Source organism: Dendronephthya gigantea, unplaced genomic scaffold (genome assembly GCF_004324835.1).
Source record: "Dendronephthya gigantea isolate DGI-Jeju-01 unplaced genomic scaffold, DenGig_1.0 000052F, whole genome shotgun sequence".
NCBI lineage: Eukaryota > Metazoa > Cnidaria > Anthozoa > Malacalcyonacea > Nephtheidae > Dendronephthya > Dendronephthya gigantea.
This window is the reverse complement of record NW_021163062.1, coordinates 895,467-914,744: the sequence shown is the minus strand read 5'-3', so window position 1 is coordinate 914,744 and position 19,278 is coordinate 895,467. Positions and strand designations below refer to the sequence as shown.

Here is a 19,278-nt window from a genome sequence, read left to right as displayed (position 1 = left end):
TTTTCTCTTTGAAATTTCTTTGTTTAACCTCACCGTAGGCCAATTTAAACTCTCAAAATGCACATGGGAGGGCAGAAAGCATGATCGGTTATATGCGCCTTAAGGCTGTACGATAGTCTTTATTTATCGCTGAACTATCACACAAGACTAAAGATTAAAGAAATAGGATCAGATATCACTGCAATTATTCCTAAAATCAAACCTGGGGCCGGTTGTATCAAGCCCGTTTAGCTGAAACGGTGGATAAGTCAAAATTAAATAACACTCTTACATCTCTCTTAAATGAGTCAACTTGTATATTATGGACTGAATATGTAGTTGTAACCAGTATCTTTGTATTAAGGTTAAAAAAAATAAGTTTGCTTGTTGAATAAAACGATAGACTGGCTTTCTATTTTGAACTTAACCACCGTTTAAGCTAAACGGGCTCGATACAACCGGCTCCTGGGCGATAAATCAAGAAAGAATAGGCATAAATAAATGTGCTAGGAGAGCTTGTTGCGCATGTCCGTGACTGAATAAAAACAGAATATGATCTCTGTAAATTGGATTTAATGAGAAAGACTAATAGAAATAGCTTTCATTCACGGTAACTAAAGCACATTTGAAGTTTAACAGGAAAGTTTGCGCAACAAGCTGATAACCCGCACCTGCCCGACTCCTTCCCTTCCGCCTGCAAAGCTTATTACCACGCAATGGCAAGGCGTTTGCTTCTTGGGAAAAATCAATTATTTATATCGCATACTGTATATATAAGGTAAACGATGTTACTTTGGAGGAACTGGGGAGTAGGAGAACAGGGAAATGGAGGAGCTGGGTAACAGCTAGGAGAACTGGGGAACAGAGCCACAGCGGAATTCCCATTTCTCCCCACTCCCCATCCCTCGTTTCTATGTTCTGCCGGTTGCCTGGTGCCTCCTCCTGCTCTTGGTTCTCCTGCTCCCCAGTTGCTCCATCCCCCTGCTCTCCATTCCGCCGCTACCCAGTTCTCCCACTCCGCTGTTCCTCCATTCCTGTGTTCCCCATTCCTACCACTCCCCAGTTCCTCCATTCCTCTGCTCCCCAGTTCTCCCGCTCCCGAGTTCCTCCATAGGAATCGCCCCCATTCCTCGATTCCCCTGTTCCCCGATTCCATGATTCCCACATTTCCCGATTCCCCATTTCCCGATTCTCCGTTCCCCCTTTTTAAGATAGCCCACGAAGTTAAATCTTAAAAAATTGCTAGTTAGGGCTGGCTAGTGAGGGCTAGTTATAATAATTTTGTTTTGTGGTTAACAAAAGCATTAATTGATTCGCAATGCCTGATGAACGGAGTAATAGCAATACTTTACTTTGATTACATAATATTAACTAATGTAAACAAGTTAATTAATTGGCGGATATCCATTTAAGATCTAATCGGTGTTGCAATAATAGCGACACTCATTGGAAATACTCGCCAACATGATCAAGTTGATTGATTGACGTATATCTGGGATCTGATTGGTCGCGGTATAATTGCAATACTTGGCAATACTGCCAATGTTGAAGCAAACTCAAATTATAACTTCAGTTCTAATTACACTGCATGACTACATGATGCTCATAAAATACATAATTATATCATTTTGAGAAATTTCATTTGAACAGTTGGAGTCAAAAGGACTTGAATTTGGAACGCAACCTGTATTAAAGTTCAAGAGGCTGGTCAAACGGAAGAGAGAGATAGAGAGTGTGTTACTGAAGGTAAATATCGGTAAAATTAATCAAGCCAATGGCAATATTAAAAGGTTTTTTGCGTGCAGAGTTTCTCTTTCGTGTCAAAATGATGAAGAAAAATTACAGTTTTGTTACACTGTAGGCTCACTTGAAGGTTTCTAAATTCCCTGTTCAATTTCAACTAAAATTTGAAGAAAAAATATCTCCTCCAATAGATCTTACAGCTGCTCTATTTTTAATCTTTAATTAGATTTTTTGATACGGCAACTAGCCAAAATATTTACAACATTGGTTTTCAAGATGTCGTACATGTTGCTACGATGTACCAAATAATCGTATTTATATAATTCAACAATAGTTTATTACTACAAGTATGTGTCATCTGCATATAGTGTATCAATAAAGAGACCTTTAGAAATCAATCATATTGTTAATTTAAATGCCTTTTCAATTGCGCCTTTGCCAAAAAATATTGTAATCAAATTCGAACAGGCTTTCAGACACGCATATGATTACATGTCCCGCTTAGCCGAGATTCAACGAAGCGTAAAGTGACTTTGAGCTACTGAAATTATCATGAGCATATACATGATTCTGTCAGTCGCGTATATTTACCCTGACGGTAGGCATGTGCACGTTTGGTGAAATAAAGACTTATTTCAATACCTCAAAGTCATCTCCGGCATCCTTTTTTGTTGACTCGGGTAACCGGACTCATGTAAACAGTCCCTTAATTACCTATAGTATAAAAGGATGCAACTGAATCAAAATCAATAACGTTAGCGCCTATATGTTCATATATTAATGTTCTCCACGATCAATTTCTTTTGAAATCGATTGTCTTTACAGTCTGTTAATATTAAATTTTGACAACTGCATGGGTTGAAGTCAGCCTTGCCTAAAATTTAGCATGCGAGCAAGTTACTGGTTACATACAGCCGGCTGTTTCAAGAATCAAATTTGATTTGTTACTCCTCCGCAAGCATCTCTTATGTATTTATATTAGTTATATTAGGCGGCATGAAAAAAGATATCTAATATAAATACGGAGGAAATGCCTGCGGATGAGGCTAATTTGTTCCCACAAACGCAATTCTTCATGAAGAATACAGCTAGTGATAAAAGGGTCCATATATTCTTCAAGAGAATCGAGGATACAACTGATCTCTGCCTCTGGGGCAAGTACAGGACCTACTGAGATAAACGCCCTTGCAGTTACATAGCTAACTAAAAAATGCTGTGAAATACAGTCATGCACCTGTCAAAACATTTTCGTTTGAAATGTTTGCAATTTTATCGTCGCTATTAATGTTTAAAGAGCAAGTCGATCGACAGAATTAAATTGTGATACGTGTTAATGAGAATGCATATTACCCGGCTGAGCTAAAATTCACTGGAGTCTTAGAGGCTGTTTACATGAGCCCGGTTACCCGAGATTCAACGAAGCGTGAGAGAACTTTGAGGTATTGAAATAAGTCTTTATTACACCAAACGCTATTGTTGTGGTGATTTTACGACTGCCAAGATCATGTCATCTGCTCATTTCAATACCTCAAAATCATCTCACGCTTCGTTGAATCTCGGGTAACCGGGCTCATGTAAACAGCTCCTTAGTGTAACAGATCATGATCTAGATAATAAATAATCCCCACGTTTTTAACTTGTATCAGGCAGCCCTGTCAATGCGGGTACCGCACACTATCTTATCAATTTATAATGATTAATGACTTACTTTTCCAAGTAACGACCCATATAAATATATATATATATATATATATATATATATATATTTATATATATATATATATATATATATTATAATTTATATATATATATATATATATATATATATATATATATATATATATATATATATATATATATATATATATATATATATATATATATACACCCATTTGCAAAAACGTTGGCCGCAGATAGATAGATAGATAGATACTCGAAGTCTAATTAGAATTGCATATGTTGTGTAATATGATTGAAATCCCATGCAAATGTAATCATATGCAATTCTAATTAGACTTCGAGTATCTATCTATCTATCTATCTGCGGCCAACGTTTTTGCAAATGGGTGTATATATATATATATATTATTATATATATATATATATATATATATATATACAGGGTGTCCCAAAAAAAAAGCAACCACTTAAATATGCAGAACATTAATACAGCTCTAAAGCGCAATAGATAAGCACCTCTGGGAATTGAAAATGGCTCTTAATCCTTCATTTACAATGCTAAAAGTCATTTTAGCTGAACTATGGTGCAAACCCAAACAATATTAATATTCTTGCATATTTAAGTGGTTGCGTTTTTTTTGGGACACCCTGTATATATATTCATGTTAAAACATTGTAAGTCTGTAAAGACAATCAATTTAAAAGGAAATTAATCATGCATAACATGATTATATAAATATGGACCCCCCAATAATTATCGTGCTAGTTACGCCGCTGTTTCCACAAAATGACATTGCATTCGATTTTTTAGATTCAAGTTTCGCCATGACGTTACAGGTAAACCATACCAACGCTACTCAAATTGTAAATGAAACAGGGACGCCTTGGATTACGGACAGTGAGTTGGCAAAATTGACAACAACTATGGGTAGGCTTCTTTCGTACGCAAAAATTCCACTTACCTTCATAACTATCATCACAATTCTTGGAAATACTTTTGTTTTGGTCGCGACCTACAGAGAAAGAAGTCTGCATCAACCAAATAAATATTTTATTGCCTGCCTGGCTGTCGCTGATCTTCTGGTTGGTTCACTTTTAGTACCACTTAAGCTGTATAAGCTTGATATGGATAATTCGCAACGTACAATGTCAGTGGATTATCTGTGCCGTTTTATGATTTGGTTAGACACTTTCGCGTTAGCAACATCCATTTACATACTGACCATGATCAGTTTCGACCGATATCTGAAAATCAGCAAACCTCTTCAGTACAAATCACGAATGACAACTTCCAGAACACGAAAAATAATAATCATTATTCTTTTTATTTCAACATCTCTCGCCATATACTCGGCTACCCCGAATTCAGGGAGTTTGGGAATTTTGAAAACTGGCGGCGGACGTTGTCCTATTCACACGGACGAAAATAAAGTGAAACCATTTTACGCCTTTATTATGATAAGCACATTTTTTCTACCCGTGACTGTCATACTTGTCATGTACTTCCTTATTTTTCTCGTTGCCCATAAACGACAAAAAATGATTTTGAACGGGAGTCTGGGTCAAACATTCATTGTCCAAAGTCAACGACGTGCATTACGTCGAGATATGAAAGTGATTAGAATGCTGTTGGTCGTCGTTGGAGTTTTCATATTTTCTTGGGGTCCTTGGTTTTGTTGGAGTTTTCTGAGGTTTTACTACCCAAAAGTAGTTGAAGATATGAATACCAATTCACTTGGCTACAGCAGGTATCGGGTCAACATAATTGAATTCGCCGCAGCCACACTACCATTATTCAACAGCATGTGCAACCCAATTATTTACGCCTGCCTTGACCAAACATACAGAGAAGCATTCAAGAATTTGTTTCGGCGAATGACATCTCGGACAGACTCGAGAAGACAACAACCATCAATAGAGTCACGTTCACGGAGAACTTGATGAAAAATGTAAACCATTTAGGAATTCTTTTTGGACAGCAACGGAGAAATTCATTTTCACCTAAAAAGCGCATTTGTTGACATTTTTGGTTCCAGTGCACTGAGTACAGGCGTATATTCTCAAGAAATTCGTATGAAATTTGGTTTCAGTAAACAGGCGTATTCACAAGAAATTCGTATGTAGAAATGAACCCAAGGGTACCGTTTAAGTTCTAGATGTATAATGGTGCGTTGTTAAGGCTAATTTCCACTCCGGAAAACGAAAGCGTCCGAGACCGAATAAAAAAAGTTCAAATAGTGTAAACTCTTTTTTATCCGATCCGAAATCACTTCATGGATCGGGCCAGCTCGGAAAAAAATCCGATCCGCTGCTCGTTTCCCGGAGTGGAAGTTAGCCTTTAGTCATAACCGGGGGAAACAAAGGATGTTTACTTTACCGGAGCCTCAATTTGCTCCATCGCTCCTCTGTTGCAAAGCCGGCCATTGTTTCCATTTCCACATGTTAGCAGCGGGGATTCATTTCAGCCTATAGGAATAGGGCGCTTTCCTTCATGCGGTAAAAACGCGGCCAGACCTGTCCTAACGAATTTCAGTAGAAACAAATTACTGTTATTTTTTAGTGCTTCAAAATCTCTAAATTTAAGTACTTTGTTATTTACATTTGCCAGCACGGAAGGTGCAGTTTCATCGTATATTCCTAACGAAATATTTAATTTTTCTGAATTAATTCAAAATATGAATTTGACCATTTTTGGCGCTTAAAAGAAAGATGCCTTGGTTCTTTTTTATCGCTTACGACGAATTGTCGGGGCGAATAAAGAGGAAAATTCAGAATACAATATATTCAGATAAATCCATGTTAGTCAGTGGTCACCGGCAATGCCCCGCGCCGATAATTGCAACGTGGTTTATGAGGACTGCAGGCGTTAGAGCCTGGTTACCGTTTGATTTGGTAGCGGAAATTTGCAATGCATGTAAATTCAAGCGAGCTCAACTAGCCGCTTCTCCGCTTAGTTGGTGGGCGAAATATCATCAAAGATGACAGGCATCAAACCTTGAAAGATTACATTTACTTCTACTATCAGTATCGATACAAAACAGAATTCTTGTTTTTAAATGAAACATTGTTTTATTTTTAACTGACTTTTGCATAATAGACCACCTTTTGCTTTAGGGGACGAAAAGGGAATTTACGAAAAGAGCATACTAAAATTAGTAAAATTAAGCGTTAAGTATACAAAATTGCTAACTTCGCATGGCTATGTTATTTTCCGTACTACGTGACATTTTGCATGCTCTTTTTAGCTGTGGTGATTTATTTGCTTCTTGTTACCTAAATCATAAATTGCTCTATTATGTAAAAGGTCCATTATGTTGTAACTAGTAACATTTTTTATCTTTCAAGAAAATGAATATAGTGCGAACAGTTCCATGGTTTTGGGGAGATGTCTTCTCTAGCTGGTAATACTAACTTCATCAAGAGCAAATAAATTAGAGGTTAGATTCGTGGGATTTTCCAACCCTGGTTTCGTAAATAGTCCTTTACGTCTTTCATGGAAAACGGATGAAAGTATGTTGCAATCTTTCGTCTTGACCACCATTTGCCGTCACGGGCTTCTGGACTGCCAAACTTTGTGAACTCATAAAGATAATGTTCAGCACGGATATATCTTTAAGGGGAAATAGAAAAAAAAAATATATATATACCCATTGGCCGCAGATAGATAGATAGATAGATACTCGAAGTCTAATTAGAATTGCATATGAATACATTTGCATGGGATTTCAATCATATTACACACATATGGGTATCTATCTATATATCGGGTATCTATCTATATATCTATCTGCGGCCAACGTTTTTGCAAACGGGTGTATATATATATATATATTTCATACAACGCACTATATTTCAATAACACATAAACGTGAAGAAAAATACCTTGGTGGTGGACCATTTTTAAATGGGTTGTGTGAAATTAGTGAAGTAGCATCAGGATCATTTACAAGAAGCTTGGCGGAAAGGTGAATAAGCCATGGATTGTTTTGGTAATTCTAAAAAAATAAAATGTCCTTTCATCGAAATAATCATCATATGTGCTCTGTATGCTCTTGGTTCAGTAAGTAGGGCGTTCACAATAAGTGAAGAAACAAAAATGTTCAAGATTTTCTTTGTGAAGTGAAAATCTAAGGAAGTCATCTTTCTTCGGGAATTGAAAAACGAACGGTTGCTTGTTATAATAATTAAATCGTCACAATTGCAATAGCTCTGGACGTATTTTACCTGAAACGCAGCAAACCACATCAACCAGTCAAGACGATAATGATACGGTGATATTACACAAGGACGTTTTCTCACATTTCCAGGTTTACATTTGAACTCATATTCCTCCCATATAACATTATCGCCATAACTTGTCTTATTTCTCGTTCCTTGAATGATGATTTCCGTCCTTTCTTTAGTAATACTAGGAAATGAATAATAAACAAAGTGCATGATGAGACATTTCCTATATCGATGATTTTCATGATCTTAATCGATATTCTTCTTTGACATATGACGTCATCATTGGGCGTCATCTTGGTTGGGTTTAAAATTTTCTATAAAGATTAGTTTTAATTAATTTCCTCTTAGTTATTTTGTAACCGCTAAGTATGATTATCATCCTTATTGGGGTGATAAAAAGTACAGTAATGTATTTCATAATGCAACAAAAGCGATTCCATCACGACGGTCGGCGTTGCAAACTACATATACACAACCAATGATTCAACAGTAGGTCACTCCACACAGGATCACTCGAATAGACCTCATAAAAATATGAACTTCAAGTATACGTATTTGACGTAAGCGCCTCGTTTTCAATGTTAAAAATACAAGGCTATTGGCTCACGTTTCATGAGAACGAGGCCCCAATCTAAACTCGTGCAATTTAAAAATTCCTTTTGTGACACAAAAATAAGGCTTAAGCTCTAGTTTTAAGAAGTGATAGAATGCATGATTCCACTTTCAATATTCTGCGTAGAACACACGGATGAAAACTCGCCGATGGCTATGTATATGAGAAGAATTTGGTTTTTAGACGACGAAAAGTTGGTTTTCAGAATTCAAGTGACAGCCAAGTTTCACATCATTTTCTCTTCATGCGATGCTTACCTTCCAAAAGCACCATAAGTGTTAACAATACGAAGAGAATCAAAAGATGTGTTCATTATTTGTCTTGATGAGAATAGATTCTGCACAACTGGTATACTGAGATACGCCAAAAGTAGACCAAGAAATACGTCCATAATCCAACGTATTCGGAGACCTACAAAGTAGATTTAGAAACGTGTTTATAACGTCAGCACAATGATCATATCTCGCATATGGTCAGGGACACCAGAGTAGTGCGAAGGAGGTGAGTGCGGACAGAAAGGGTTACTGATGAACCACTGCAGTACTCGGGGGTGTAGCGCTTCTACGCTCATTTTATTAGGAATATTCGAAAAGTTCTTTCTAACTCCATTCAAAATTTCGGTTTTCTGCCAAATGATTATTTTTAATGCGATGGCTGCATTCCTACCGGTGTTAACGAATAGGCGCAAAGCCACTCTTTAAATTGAAACCCTCCCTATTATAGTAATCCCTATTATAATATCCCTATTATAATCCCTATTGTGCGAAAAAACCCCACTAAATTTATGATGCACTGTCCTATAACAGCTTTCTTTTTCTGGCTCGAAAATTTGCCAGATACGTCATCAGTTATAACTCGGTAACATTTGAACCCCTTAAAAACTCGCTTTACGAATTAAATGGCTCTAAACGCTCTAAACGCGTTTCTTGAATATCTACGTTTTTTATTGTAATATACCAGTTATTTTAGAGATGCTTGGCTTGTTAGAAGATCCTTTTCGCACAGATGCCTTAATTTCGTACCTTTTGAAGGCCTCCGTGAATTTCCATCAAGATGTAATTTCTGTAGTTTGCACACTTGTCTTCGTGCATGCGATGAGACTGGGAAACACCAGGCGAGTGCTTTGTCATCAAAGCACATTATACTGGGAAGGATTGTCAGCCAGTTGAGGAAACTAAGATTACCGCTGAATATGAGTACGACCTACAACAAAATAAGAGAATCAATCAATCTACGGCTTCTGCGCATTGCCATTGTAATCATTTCCTGGATTTCTGACCAAAATAAACAGCTACTGTAACAGCTACAGTTCAATAATTGTAAAGAAACTAATTGAAAAGTGACCAATGCTTGCACAACGCTATGTATTAACATTTGCCTACTAAGAACACCCTGTGTTATTTGTATTGCTTACAACACCAGTGGTCGTGTTGTATTAAATATACATTTGTACATTTATTTATACTTGTGAAATGATTTTGTAATAAATAAGATTTGAATAGATATGCAAATCAGTTACAAACACTAGTGGTTGTATTTTCCCGATATTTTTCCGGTTCGGTATATCTAGGGAAACAGACGAACTCGATTCAGTTACATGCGTATTATATATAGCCTGCCGTATATTTGAGGAGAGCGAATACATGGTATATATAATTGTTTTATGACAGCTTTATAATAATAGAAAAGTGTGCAAATGCAATCGTTTTTAAATTCATAGTCATATTACAAATTCCCACCCTAAAACGGCTGTTTTCACTACTTAATGTAAAATTATGAACGGATATGTAAAGATAGTGTAACAGTAGCTATATTGCAATTATATTTACTTAGCGTTTGAGGCTTTGACTTTAAATAACATCTGAACTAAGCATTATTTATTCATATACACTAGATTCTATAGGTCAGGTGGAGCACAAACACACGACTTTTGGTCTGCTGTTTTAATCTTTGGTACCAATGGCATATTCATTTCAAAATACATCAAAGGCAAGGCATTTTATCTTGCGCAGTCTCCGTTCATGCACCGTGGCACGTCTTATAAAATGCTATGTCATTACAGGCTAGCATATCTTATTTTCCCTCTTAGCAGATTATAACAAAGTCTAAACTCTATTCGCTAACGTGTTGCGTTGAAAGATGGTTTTGAGAATCAGAAATAGATTGAAATTTCCGTTGAATATCCGTTATAAGAAGATTACCAAAGGAAATATCCAGGAAATGTTTACATAACCTCACATCATTGGAATTATTTACATATAAATCTGTTTTTTTAATGCGTCAAACAAGATTGGTGACTAGAAGTTGTTATATCCTATATAATCCCTCAAGGAGTTGAACGCGAATTACCTGGAAAATAATTTGAAGAAAGCCACAGACGACTGTAAGTCGACCAGGAAGCAACAGGAACCAAGGAACAACGAGCTCAATGAAATGATTGCTGAGGGTTTCAAATTTGTGAAAAACTTCAGGCGATTGATGGAAATAATAACTGAGCGGATTAGGAACTGGTTGAGTCTATTTGTCGGAAGAAACGAACGTTAGTATTATTAGGCTGGATTTCCACTTGCAGAGAAATGGTTCGCCAGCGAAATTTGCCTATTTTCTTTTGAAATTAAACTAGTCAAGCTAAACTCATTCATTTATTCTGTCAAAATTCAATTGAAAATATGCAAATATTTCGCTAGCGAACTTTTTATCTGCAAGTGGAAATCCACCCTTGGGGAACGTAGAGAAATAGAGGTAAAAGAAGGAAAGGGTACTACTGCATGGTGTTGAAAAACTTGAGGAGGAATATGAGAGAAGGTGATATAACAACACTTCCCTCAGTGTTGTTTGACGTAGTATAGTTTGCACAGTAACTCCCCCTTCCCCCTCCCCTCGTTTTAGCCCCAATACAGCGTCTGCGAAATATTGTATTTTTCCCTTATCAAGTCGTCTTTCATACTCCTCCTTGACCTAGAGTTTCAGACGACGCAAAGTAGGAGATGAGATTAAGTAACTTTCAGACGACCTTTCTGTCTATACGTGCTGATGTCAGAGCAAAGCTCGTGAAATTCTGTCTTTATATGGAATACTGTTCCGATTAGAATTGTTTTTTCTAACAACAATAAGATCAATCAAGTTTGTAAACAATTCAACCAATGCATAAAAAACGGTCAAATATTTCTTAATTTTTTTTATGACACGTGCAGTGATAAATCGCCCATGAAATATGAGCAGTTATCTCAGCTAGGCGAGGTGAAAACTGCAAATAATGAAAGACTAATCAGGTTAAGCCTTTGATGTGATGCGCTTTTTACCTCGCCTAGCCGTGGGTAACTCGCTTCATGTAAACAGGCCCTTAAGCGATGAAAAAAGCAATACATCTAGCTATTTTTAGGAATTGCACTTACATCTAAAGTTTCTAAACTCTCAACGATAATTTTCTCGAATCTCGCTATTCATATTATCATAAATGACATACAAAAGTCATGTTAAAACGTAAATCAACTACAATTATTTACCTGATAATGGTAATTCATACAAGTCAAATCTCGCCAACACTGATCGCCACGGATTTTTATCATTCCCTAAAAAAACGTTAATTGCTGTTATTGATTGCTGTGATGAATAATGAGGAAAGAAGACTGTATGGAGCCTTATTTTTTAGTCATTAAGAAATTCGGGAGATGCATGGACTTTGTTTGGGGGGCAAAAAAATTGCCCGAATTTTTTAATTATACAATCTGCCCGAATTTTAACTTTTACCAGATTTGTAACAATAAACTTGGGAAAGCGCCAGATGTGCTTAGAAGAAAGTGTGGGAAAATGATTTTCTTTTAATAATAAGCAGAGAGTTTTGGCGTCCGTGTTCACTCGGTACGGTCCAAATCTTAACCTATATCCATCGTCCCACTCGAAATTATCCATCAATGACCATGCCGTGTATCCCCAAAAATGGGCAAATAGAATACACAAATGTGATATATTTTACAAATTTTAGTTTCAAAATTTTAAGCTGTGTAACTCTTTTTCAGTTTGCCCGAATTTTCGGCACAACTTTGCCCGAATCTCTGGATTCTCGAAATTTTTGGGGGGCACGGGCAAGTGCCCCCCTGTCCCGTACGCCGATTAGAAAATGCTTGTCAAACGTATTTCGTATTAGGGCTAGTGTCCACTGTCGTCTTTTTTTGCACGTACGTGTACATGCACATGTATAATCACCTCTCCCTTGACAATGTTGGGTTTGATCTGTAGAGCCAATACGACGGGATATTCAACATTGGTTGGAAGGAAAGTGCATGGGGCCGGGGAAATTCGCAAACAAATCAAATTTTTTGAAATTTTGAATAAAGTTTTATCACTGAAGTACATACATAACTGGCACAATAGAAATTTAATTTCAGTTGATCCGTCTATTGCACACATGAAAGTGTTGAACGTTTGGAACAGAAAAAAAAAACACACGTAATACTCACAGCACCAAACATGATCCTAAATATAAGCCATCTGTAGCCAAAGATAACTACCCACGATGTCGGCGTCTGTTCAGGGATTTGACGGAGTTTTAAAATAGGACATAAGAATATGGCCAGAAATCCTGTCTCTAATAATTGCGACTCCCAACCTGTAACATACATGAACAATTTTTAACAATGAGTTACAATTACCTATTTATTGATACATATTGTAGTCTTGGGAGGAAAATTATCTAGGGATCTGAATATACGCGAGTAAACATAAGGATTGATGACAGTGCATGTGAATATCACAAGGAAAAATCAACAAGACAGGTTTGAAGGTTTTGAATTGATAACACTCAAGTTGAAGTGAATTATTTACACCGTCAGTTAAAATTCAAAAGAAAATATGCAAATATTTCGCTAGCGAACTATTTCTCTGTTGGTGCAAATCCAGTCTAAGAGTATGGGGTGTATGAGTATGGGGCATTCAAGGTCTAGCCCCTGAGAAATCTTAGTTGGGAGGGGGGGTGTTGGTTTGTCCGTCCCACCAACAAAATATTAAATAACTTAAATCGCAAATATGCTCATATAATTTTTTTTACAGTATTAGCATGTTAGGTGTCAAAGTAGTAGAAAGATTTTCCTAAAGTTATCCGGACGATATAATTAAACTTTTATTTTCTAATGTGTTTAGATTGTGAGAGGATCATTATCATTTGAAGTTTTTTTAACCAATTTTTGTTACCGAGGTATAATAAGATATTATGCATGTAATCTAATTCTGAACTATGACGTTTGGATCCTCATGCAGACGAAAACTCTACATCTATTATGGCTATGTTCTCCAATATTCGAGAGATATGTAAAGTTCTAAAATAATTTTAGTAATAGTTTTCCTGTTTAATTTCCAGGTAAAAATTTAAATCTTTGCCCTTCTCGTTTTTGCGCATGGGCAGATGTTACGCGCAGTGTGCTGAATTGTCTGTTGCTCTCACGAAAAATCAACATATTTTCAACATGTGAATCCATTGCAATCCTGAAAATATTTTACCCTAAAGCTCTTTTTATGTCGGGGAAATCAAGTTTTGGCTTTCATGTAATTTGTTCCTAGCAATTTAGAAGCATTGGCGACGTGTAGCAGGTGAGCAGGTCACAAAGTCAAGACGCTTATAAGCTCGAGGGCTCTTTGTAATGGCTGACGAAAGGCAACCAGGTACCAAACTTTCATTAACTTAATCTTGCCAAATACAAAAAAATATAGTTCATGTCTGTCTGTAGTTGTGTTCAAGAGCATATGTATTAATTAAAACCGGTACTTGATATCCTTGGTACAATTAAGCCTTTCGGAAATCGAGCAAATTGCTAATGAATGACGACGTGGAATAAAAAGCAATCTTTGTTGCTGCTAGTCCGTAGAGCGCTTGGCAATGCTTTGCATATTGAGCTAAAGTGGTCATGTTGAATGAAATTTCAGAAAAATTTTGTCGCTGCTTTGATAAATTTGCTTAAACTGAAAGTAAAACTATCATTTTTACATAGAGAGTTGCAACATATTTGAAATGCACAACATATTTGAAATCAAATGAAAAAAACTTGACTATATTTACATGAATCAAAAGAACAAAATCTTTATCATACCAAAAGAATACCTAGATAAAAGAATAAAAAAGGGAAAATGTGAATGAAATTGATGACCATAAAGTCTACACAAAAATACATTTCAAGTACAACTATAATGTTGCAATTAGGCTACAGAAGTGTATTAATTATGCATAATATATAATTCACTATTGTGATTTGATCGATGTATGCAAGTTGCATTTAAGGAAGGGTTTTCATGGTTTTCACCATGTAAAGGAAGGATTTTCACCATTGCTTTCAAAACTAGAGAAATTGTTTGCAAATTAGAACCCTAACAATGCATTTACACACTTTGGAGATTGAAGATTTGTCTAATCATCATTTTGAGTGTTTACTGTCATCTTCAGGAATTAAAAGTTAAACACAATTAACTGCATAGTTCAAATGTAGAATTTCTCAAAAAAGCTTTGGAATGTTTATTGGTTTGAACATGCTAGCATACTAGCTCAGACTAACTATTAACTATCTTTTTCATAACACATTGGCTTTTTCAGAATCATCCAGTTCATGATGTTATCAGTAGAGGATTTAATGTTATAGTCAAAATAAATTAATCAGTCCCACATGATTTCAAAATACCAGAATAACACAGCTGTTGGTTTTGAATTTCCACTCAAAACTATATTATGAACTCAGAATTATAATTTAAAAAGCAATTTAAAATGTTCTTATCCAAATGTGTCGACCTGTTGTAATTTATTTTGATTCAGCTAAATCTGCCACTGAAAGGTTATAATAGAAAATTCCTTACCACAGTTGTCCAACATTGACCAATGAATGATACAGTATCCATAATATAAGCATAATAACCATATTACAGCAACCAGTGTAGAATACAAACAATGACAATAATGCTCCACAGTATGCAATCATATCCAAATATTGGTTAATATTTGCTGGGTTTACAGCCCATAGCAATGATGGTACTGCTTGGAATGTTGATAATCCAAATGTTCCTCCAAAGTAATTTCTGACTTTGTTAAGAAAGTTGGGTACTGGTAGAAGTCCATCATCTCCAAGTAATTGTTTATTTTGGTTTAAGGCCACAAGGAATGCAAAAACTAAGAGGAAGATTTAAATAAAACGATTCATGTTGTGTGGCAGGCATATTCTACACACATGGAAATTCTGTGTAAACAAAAGTTTACTAAGGTTTAGGCTTGTGTGCATGTAAAATTTTAACTCTTTTGTAGGTTTCACAACCTGCACTAGGTTAGGTTCAACACATTTATAAATATAATTTGCACTTTGAATAGAACTGCTGTCTTGCAGCAGCATTTCCACAAGTTATTTGCATATGACTGTCCTCTTAGGGGGGTGGCAATGATCAAAGAGAGAAACAAAGAACTTTTGAAAAGAATGCATAAAATATTATATTAAAACAGACCCCTCCCTCCCTTGTGGTTGCCAATTGCAAGGAAATTTCCTTGCATTGTGGAAGCCCTGTCTTGCAGCACCATTGACCACATGATTGCAAAGATCATCAACTGCTGGTTTAATAAAATTTGATCCTTTTTTAGTTGTGTGAGAGAAATCATTAATTGCCGCATGTTGTCTTGTAATTTTCACCCTATTTGCAGGCATGCATGCACTTTGTGAAATGTAAATGCTGACTCTAGATGCCTAGGCAGCCTACTACAGGAGGCTTTCAATAATTGCCAGTTGCTATTATTGGGATACTTGTTCATTTGAAAAAAATCTTTACTCGAATTAGTGGCAAGGATAAAATACAAAGTTTGAACACTTGTTTGCTTGAACATTCCTGTTTATGATCGAAACAAATTAATGTATCATCACAAGAAGATAAAAAACAACAACTGGAAAATCAGTTGTGAAAATCAGTTGTGATATACAACTTTATAGTGAAGCCAAGTCATTGTCTTTGGAATTAAACCGCTGTACATTGATGATTGATGATGAATTGATGATCAATCTTAATAAGATCAGAGAAACGAAGGGGTTTTAGCAGTATTTCAAATCGGTTGGATTACCAAAGATACATAGTGTAACCCGGGTTTAAAGCAAGGTAGAAGAATACGAAGTCTATAAACCATAAGCAAACTCACAATAAACAAAGGCCAGCGAGCGGAGAAAGACAATCCTCGTGAGCCAGTATGTGCCAGATGAAACTCTATTTTCTCGATGATCTGATCGTGTTTCACTTGTATTGAATGTTCTCTTTGGCACCGATTCAACTTCCCCTGGTGTTGAGTGCGTATTTTCAATATTTTTACGACAACGAATAGAACTATTATCATTTCTATTGCTCGCCATGCTAAACACTTACTTATCCACGCGTGATGCGTGGATTGTGCGTGACATTTGAACATCGCTCGTTCCTAGTGAACCAAGGGCCGGTTGTATAAACTCTTTAACTACATTTTGCATAGTTAAATCATAGTTAACTCAGAATTATACGAATCTGATTGGCCATTTATGTCCTTAACTACAGTTATAGGTTAACTAGTCTTTTATACAACTGACCCCAGGGCTCCAAACCTTATCCTGAAGAATCAAGCTATGAGGGGGATACAAAGGAGGAAGAGCAGCTTGCTTCCTGGACAAAAGTTAGGAATAATTAGTGGTAGTTTGCACTGTAGTCAGGATAACACCCCCATCCCAAAGTCAATACGTCTCTTGCGATTTCTAAGCTTTAAATTGGAATCTGGAAACTCGTCACCACCCATGATTGCGCCATGATTGTGCGAAGTCAAATGTTTATCTGAGTCTAACTAGTCTTCCAACGCCCCCCCCCCCCCTTCCATAAAAAGGCCAGTACCCTTAAAATGCAACTTACACTGTTGACAGTTGTAAACTACCATTGCTAATGAAACCCTATAGCTAAACCCTAGAGCTATCAACATAACGGTTTCAGAAGAGCCACTTCAAAGAATAAGGAAACACACTGACTCATGCACTCGTTGTCCGTTGACACAGCGAAGCTGAGGAGATATAGTCACTTACACACCGCCGTGAATGATAAAAAACAAATGTTTTAACAACAGTACGCAACAATAAAAGTGACTTTTAGCCTTGTTTTTTTAAATATTGCTGCATTGGAGCAGCCCTCCCCAAAATTATCCAATGACAAATTATCGTATTATTTCCATTGGATGAGAAAAATACTCATCTAGAAATGAATTTACAGTGTAAATATACTGTGCACTATTGTAATTACTTTTTTAAATCAGTTTTCAATTGTAAAAATCACCTTGCAGTTAAACAAACTCATTTTAAAGCCGCCCAGACAAAATCTCCTAAGCATAAAATATCTCCAAATATAATCACTTTAATTTCGAGGATATTTGGAAAATATTTGTTTTGTCTTGTTTACGCTCAGTTGTCATTTCATTTCCGGGTCACACCGATGTGTGCTTTTGGAAAATTAAAATTACAATTTCAAACATTTAGGTTTGATTAAAATGCAGCTACTCCAATAAATAATTTACTGAACTTGTCAGTACATTTAAAGAAAAGCCCCAAAGTATAATTGCATTTACGCGGCATGCTTTACAGTTGTGCGTGAAGTCGAACGAGCAAGATGATGACACCATATGTCGACGGTAACCACACTGACGAAAACGTTCAAGTGGTGGCAACAACATTTTCCAATTCGCTAATCATTTCAATTGTGTATGGAATTATTGAAGTGTTTGGTCTGTGTGGTAACATTCTTGTTATATTGACAGTTTGCAGTGGGACGCATCGTCTTCAAACAAACTATTATCGTCTTGTATTCCATCTTGCTGTCTGTAGCATAATTTTGCTGTTGTTTGGCAATGTTTTGTTCACAATAGGACCTTGGTTGGGAACACGCTACTGGTCTAGTCCTCTTTGGGAGTTATCCTGCACTGTCATTCAACCCATTGTCAGTTTTATCTTTACTACTGAACTAGGCCTCTTAGTTATAATCGCAATTCTTCGCCACAGGGCTATCGCACAGCCATTTCAGCCGAATGTAACCGTCAAGAAGCTGAAATATACCATAATATTAATTTACATTGCACCTTTTCTTATCAATATCCCAACGTTCTTGTCGAAACAAACTGTAGGTCGGGAATGTACAAACAAATGGAAAAAGAACATATACTATTACATATTTGATTGGGTTTTGAGTCTTGTTTGTACTTTAATACCCATGATATTTCTTACTGTTCTGTATACGAAGATGTGTTACTCAATGGCTCGTCATCAGAGAAATCTACGCCGACTATTTGCTCCAGAAGTGACAAACTCTACTAACATTAGCGGAAAGTCAGTAGCCAACAAACATTACCATTTGCGTTTGAAGAACAATTTCAAAATGGTTATTGTGAGTATGATTGTTCTAGCGCAGTTCTTCATTGCTGTAATACCAATATCTGTGTTAGGTAAACTCGTAGCTCATGGAAGAGAAGAAGACAAATTTCACATGATATGGGCGTTGCCAATGTATCTGCTAGTATCTTGTTCATTCAATCCGATCGTGTATGGAATTGGGGACAAAACAATTCGTGCAGGATATAAAACTGCTTTAAGAAAATTAATTTCTTGCAAATAGCCGTGTAGTATTAGCTATATAATTATATGATCAGTTCTCCCTATTACTATAGTAATAATATGTATATTGCTATATTGAAAAATAACGTAGAGTAATAACCAAGCTGAATAAATAATACAAGTGGAAACGGGTTCTATAAGTGATAGCTTCGAATCTTAATGAAAACAGAGTAATAATATACATTTTCAGTTCAGCATGAGAATTTAGCTCAACTATGCTATTTTTAAGTTCATAATTCCCGAGCGGCCACAGCTTTCCTCACAGTCACTGATCTCTATTTTTGCAATTGCAAGCGACTGGGGACGAGGCAGAATAAACACCACAAAGTATTACAGATAATTAAGTCGTCGGGTGGTTACGCTACATGCATGCATGAATGTAAACTCGGTGTTCAATTGAACCGCTGTATG

General features: G+C 36.3%; 3 protein-coding genes across 4 annotated transcripts; 2 read left to right on the top strand and 1 right to left on the bottom strand.

Moving 5' to 3' along the window:
- Positions 1-1,691: 1,691 nt before the first annotated feature.
- On the top strand, positions 1,692-5,343 carry LOC114528932 (trace amine-associated receptor 5-like). The gene is made up of 2 exons (XM_028550641.1): positions 1,692-1,725; positions 4,214-5,343. The coding sequence occupies exon 2, from the start codon at positions 4,228-4,230 to the stop codon at positions 5,341-5,343; it is 1,116 nt and encodes a 371-aa protein (XP_028406442.1). The 5' UTR covers positions 1,692-1,725; positions 4,214-4,227.
- A 676-nt stretch (positions 5,344-6,019) lies between these two features.
- Positions 6,020-16,610, bottom strand: LOC114528964 (lipase maturation factor 1-like). Of its 2 annotated transcripts, none has more exons than XM_028550676.1 (11): positions 15,716-15,776; positions 15,080-15,389; positions 14,326-14,336; positions 12,703-12,851; positions 11,749-11,814; positions 10,592-10,759; positions 9,265-9,445; positions 8,500-8,653; positions 7,627-7,810; positions 7,285-7,397; positions 6,020-7,012 (listed from the first exon to the last, which is right to left on the bottom strand). In XM_028550676.1, exons 1-11 carry the CDS (start codon positions 15,759-15,761, stop codon positions 6,841-6,843), a joined length of 1,554 nt encoding a protein of 517 aa, XP_028406477.1. In that variant the 5' UTR covers positions 15,762-15,776; the 3' UTR covers positions 6,020-6,840. The 2 variants fall into 2 exon arrangements, with proteins under 2 accessions (XP_028406477.1, XP_028406476.1); XM_028550675.1 differs by lacking the exon at positions 15,716-15,776 and adding an exon at positions 16,395-16,610 and having other exon boundaries at positions 6,021-7,012.
- A 1,100-nt stretch (positions 16,611-17,710) lies between these two features.
- Positions 17,711-18,952, top strand: LOC114528976 (neuromedin-K receptor-like). The gene has a single exon (XM_028550685.1). It carries the CDS (start codon positions 17,870-17,872, stop codon positions 18,866-18,868), a length of 999 nt encoding a protein of 332 aa, XP_028406486.1. The 5' UTR covers positions 17,711-17,869; the 3' UTR covers positions 18,869-18,952.
- The last annotated feature ends 326 nt before the right edge of the window (positions 18,953-19,278 follow it).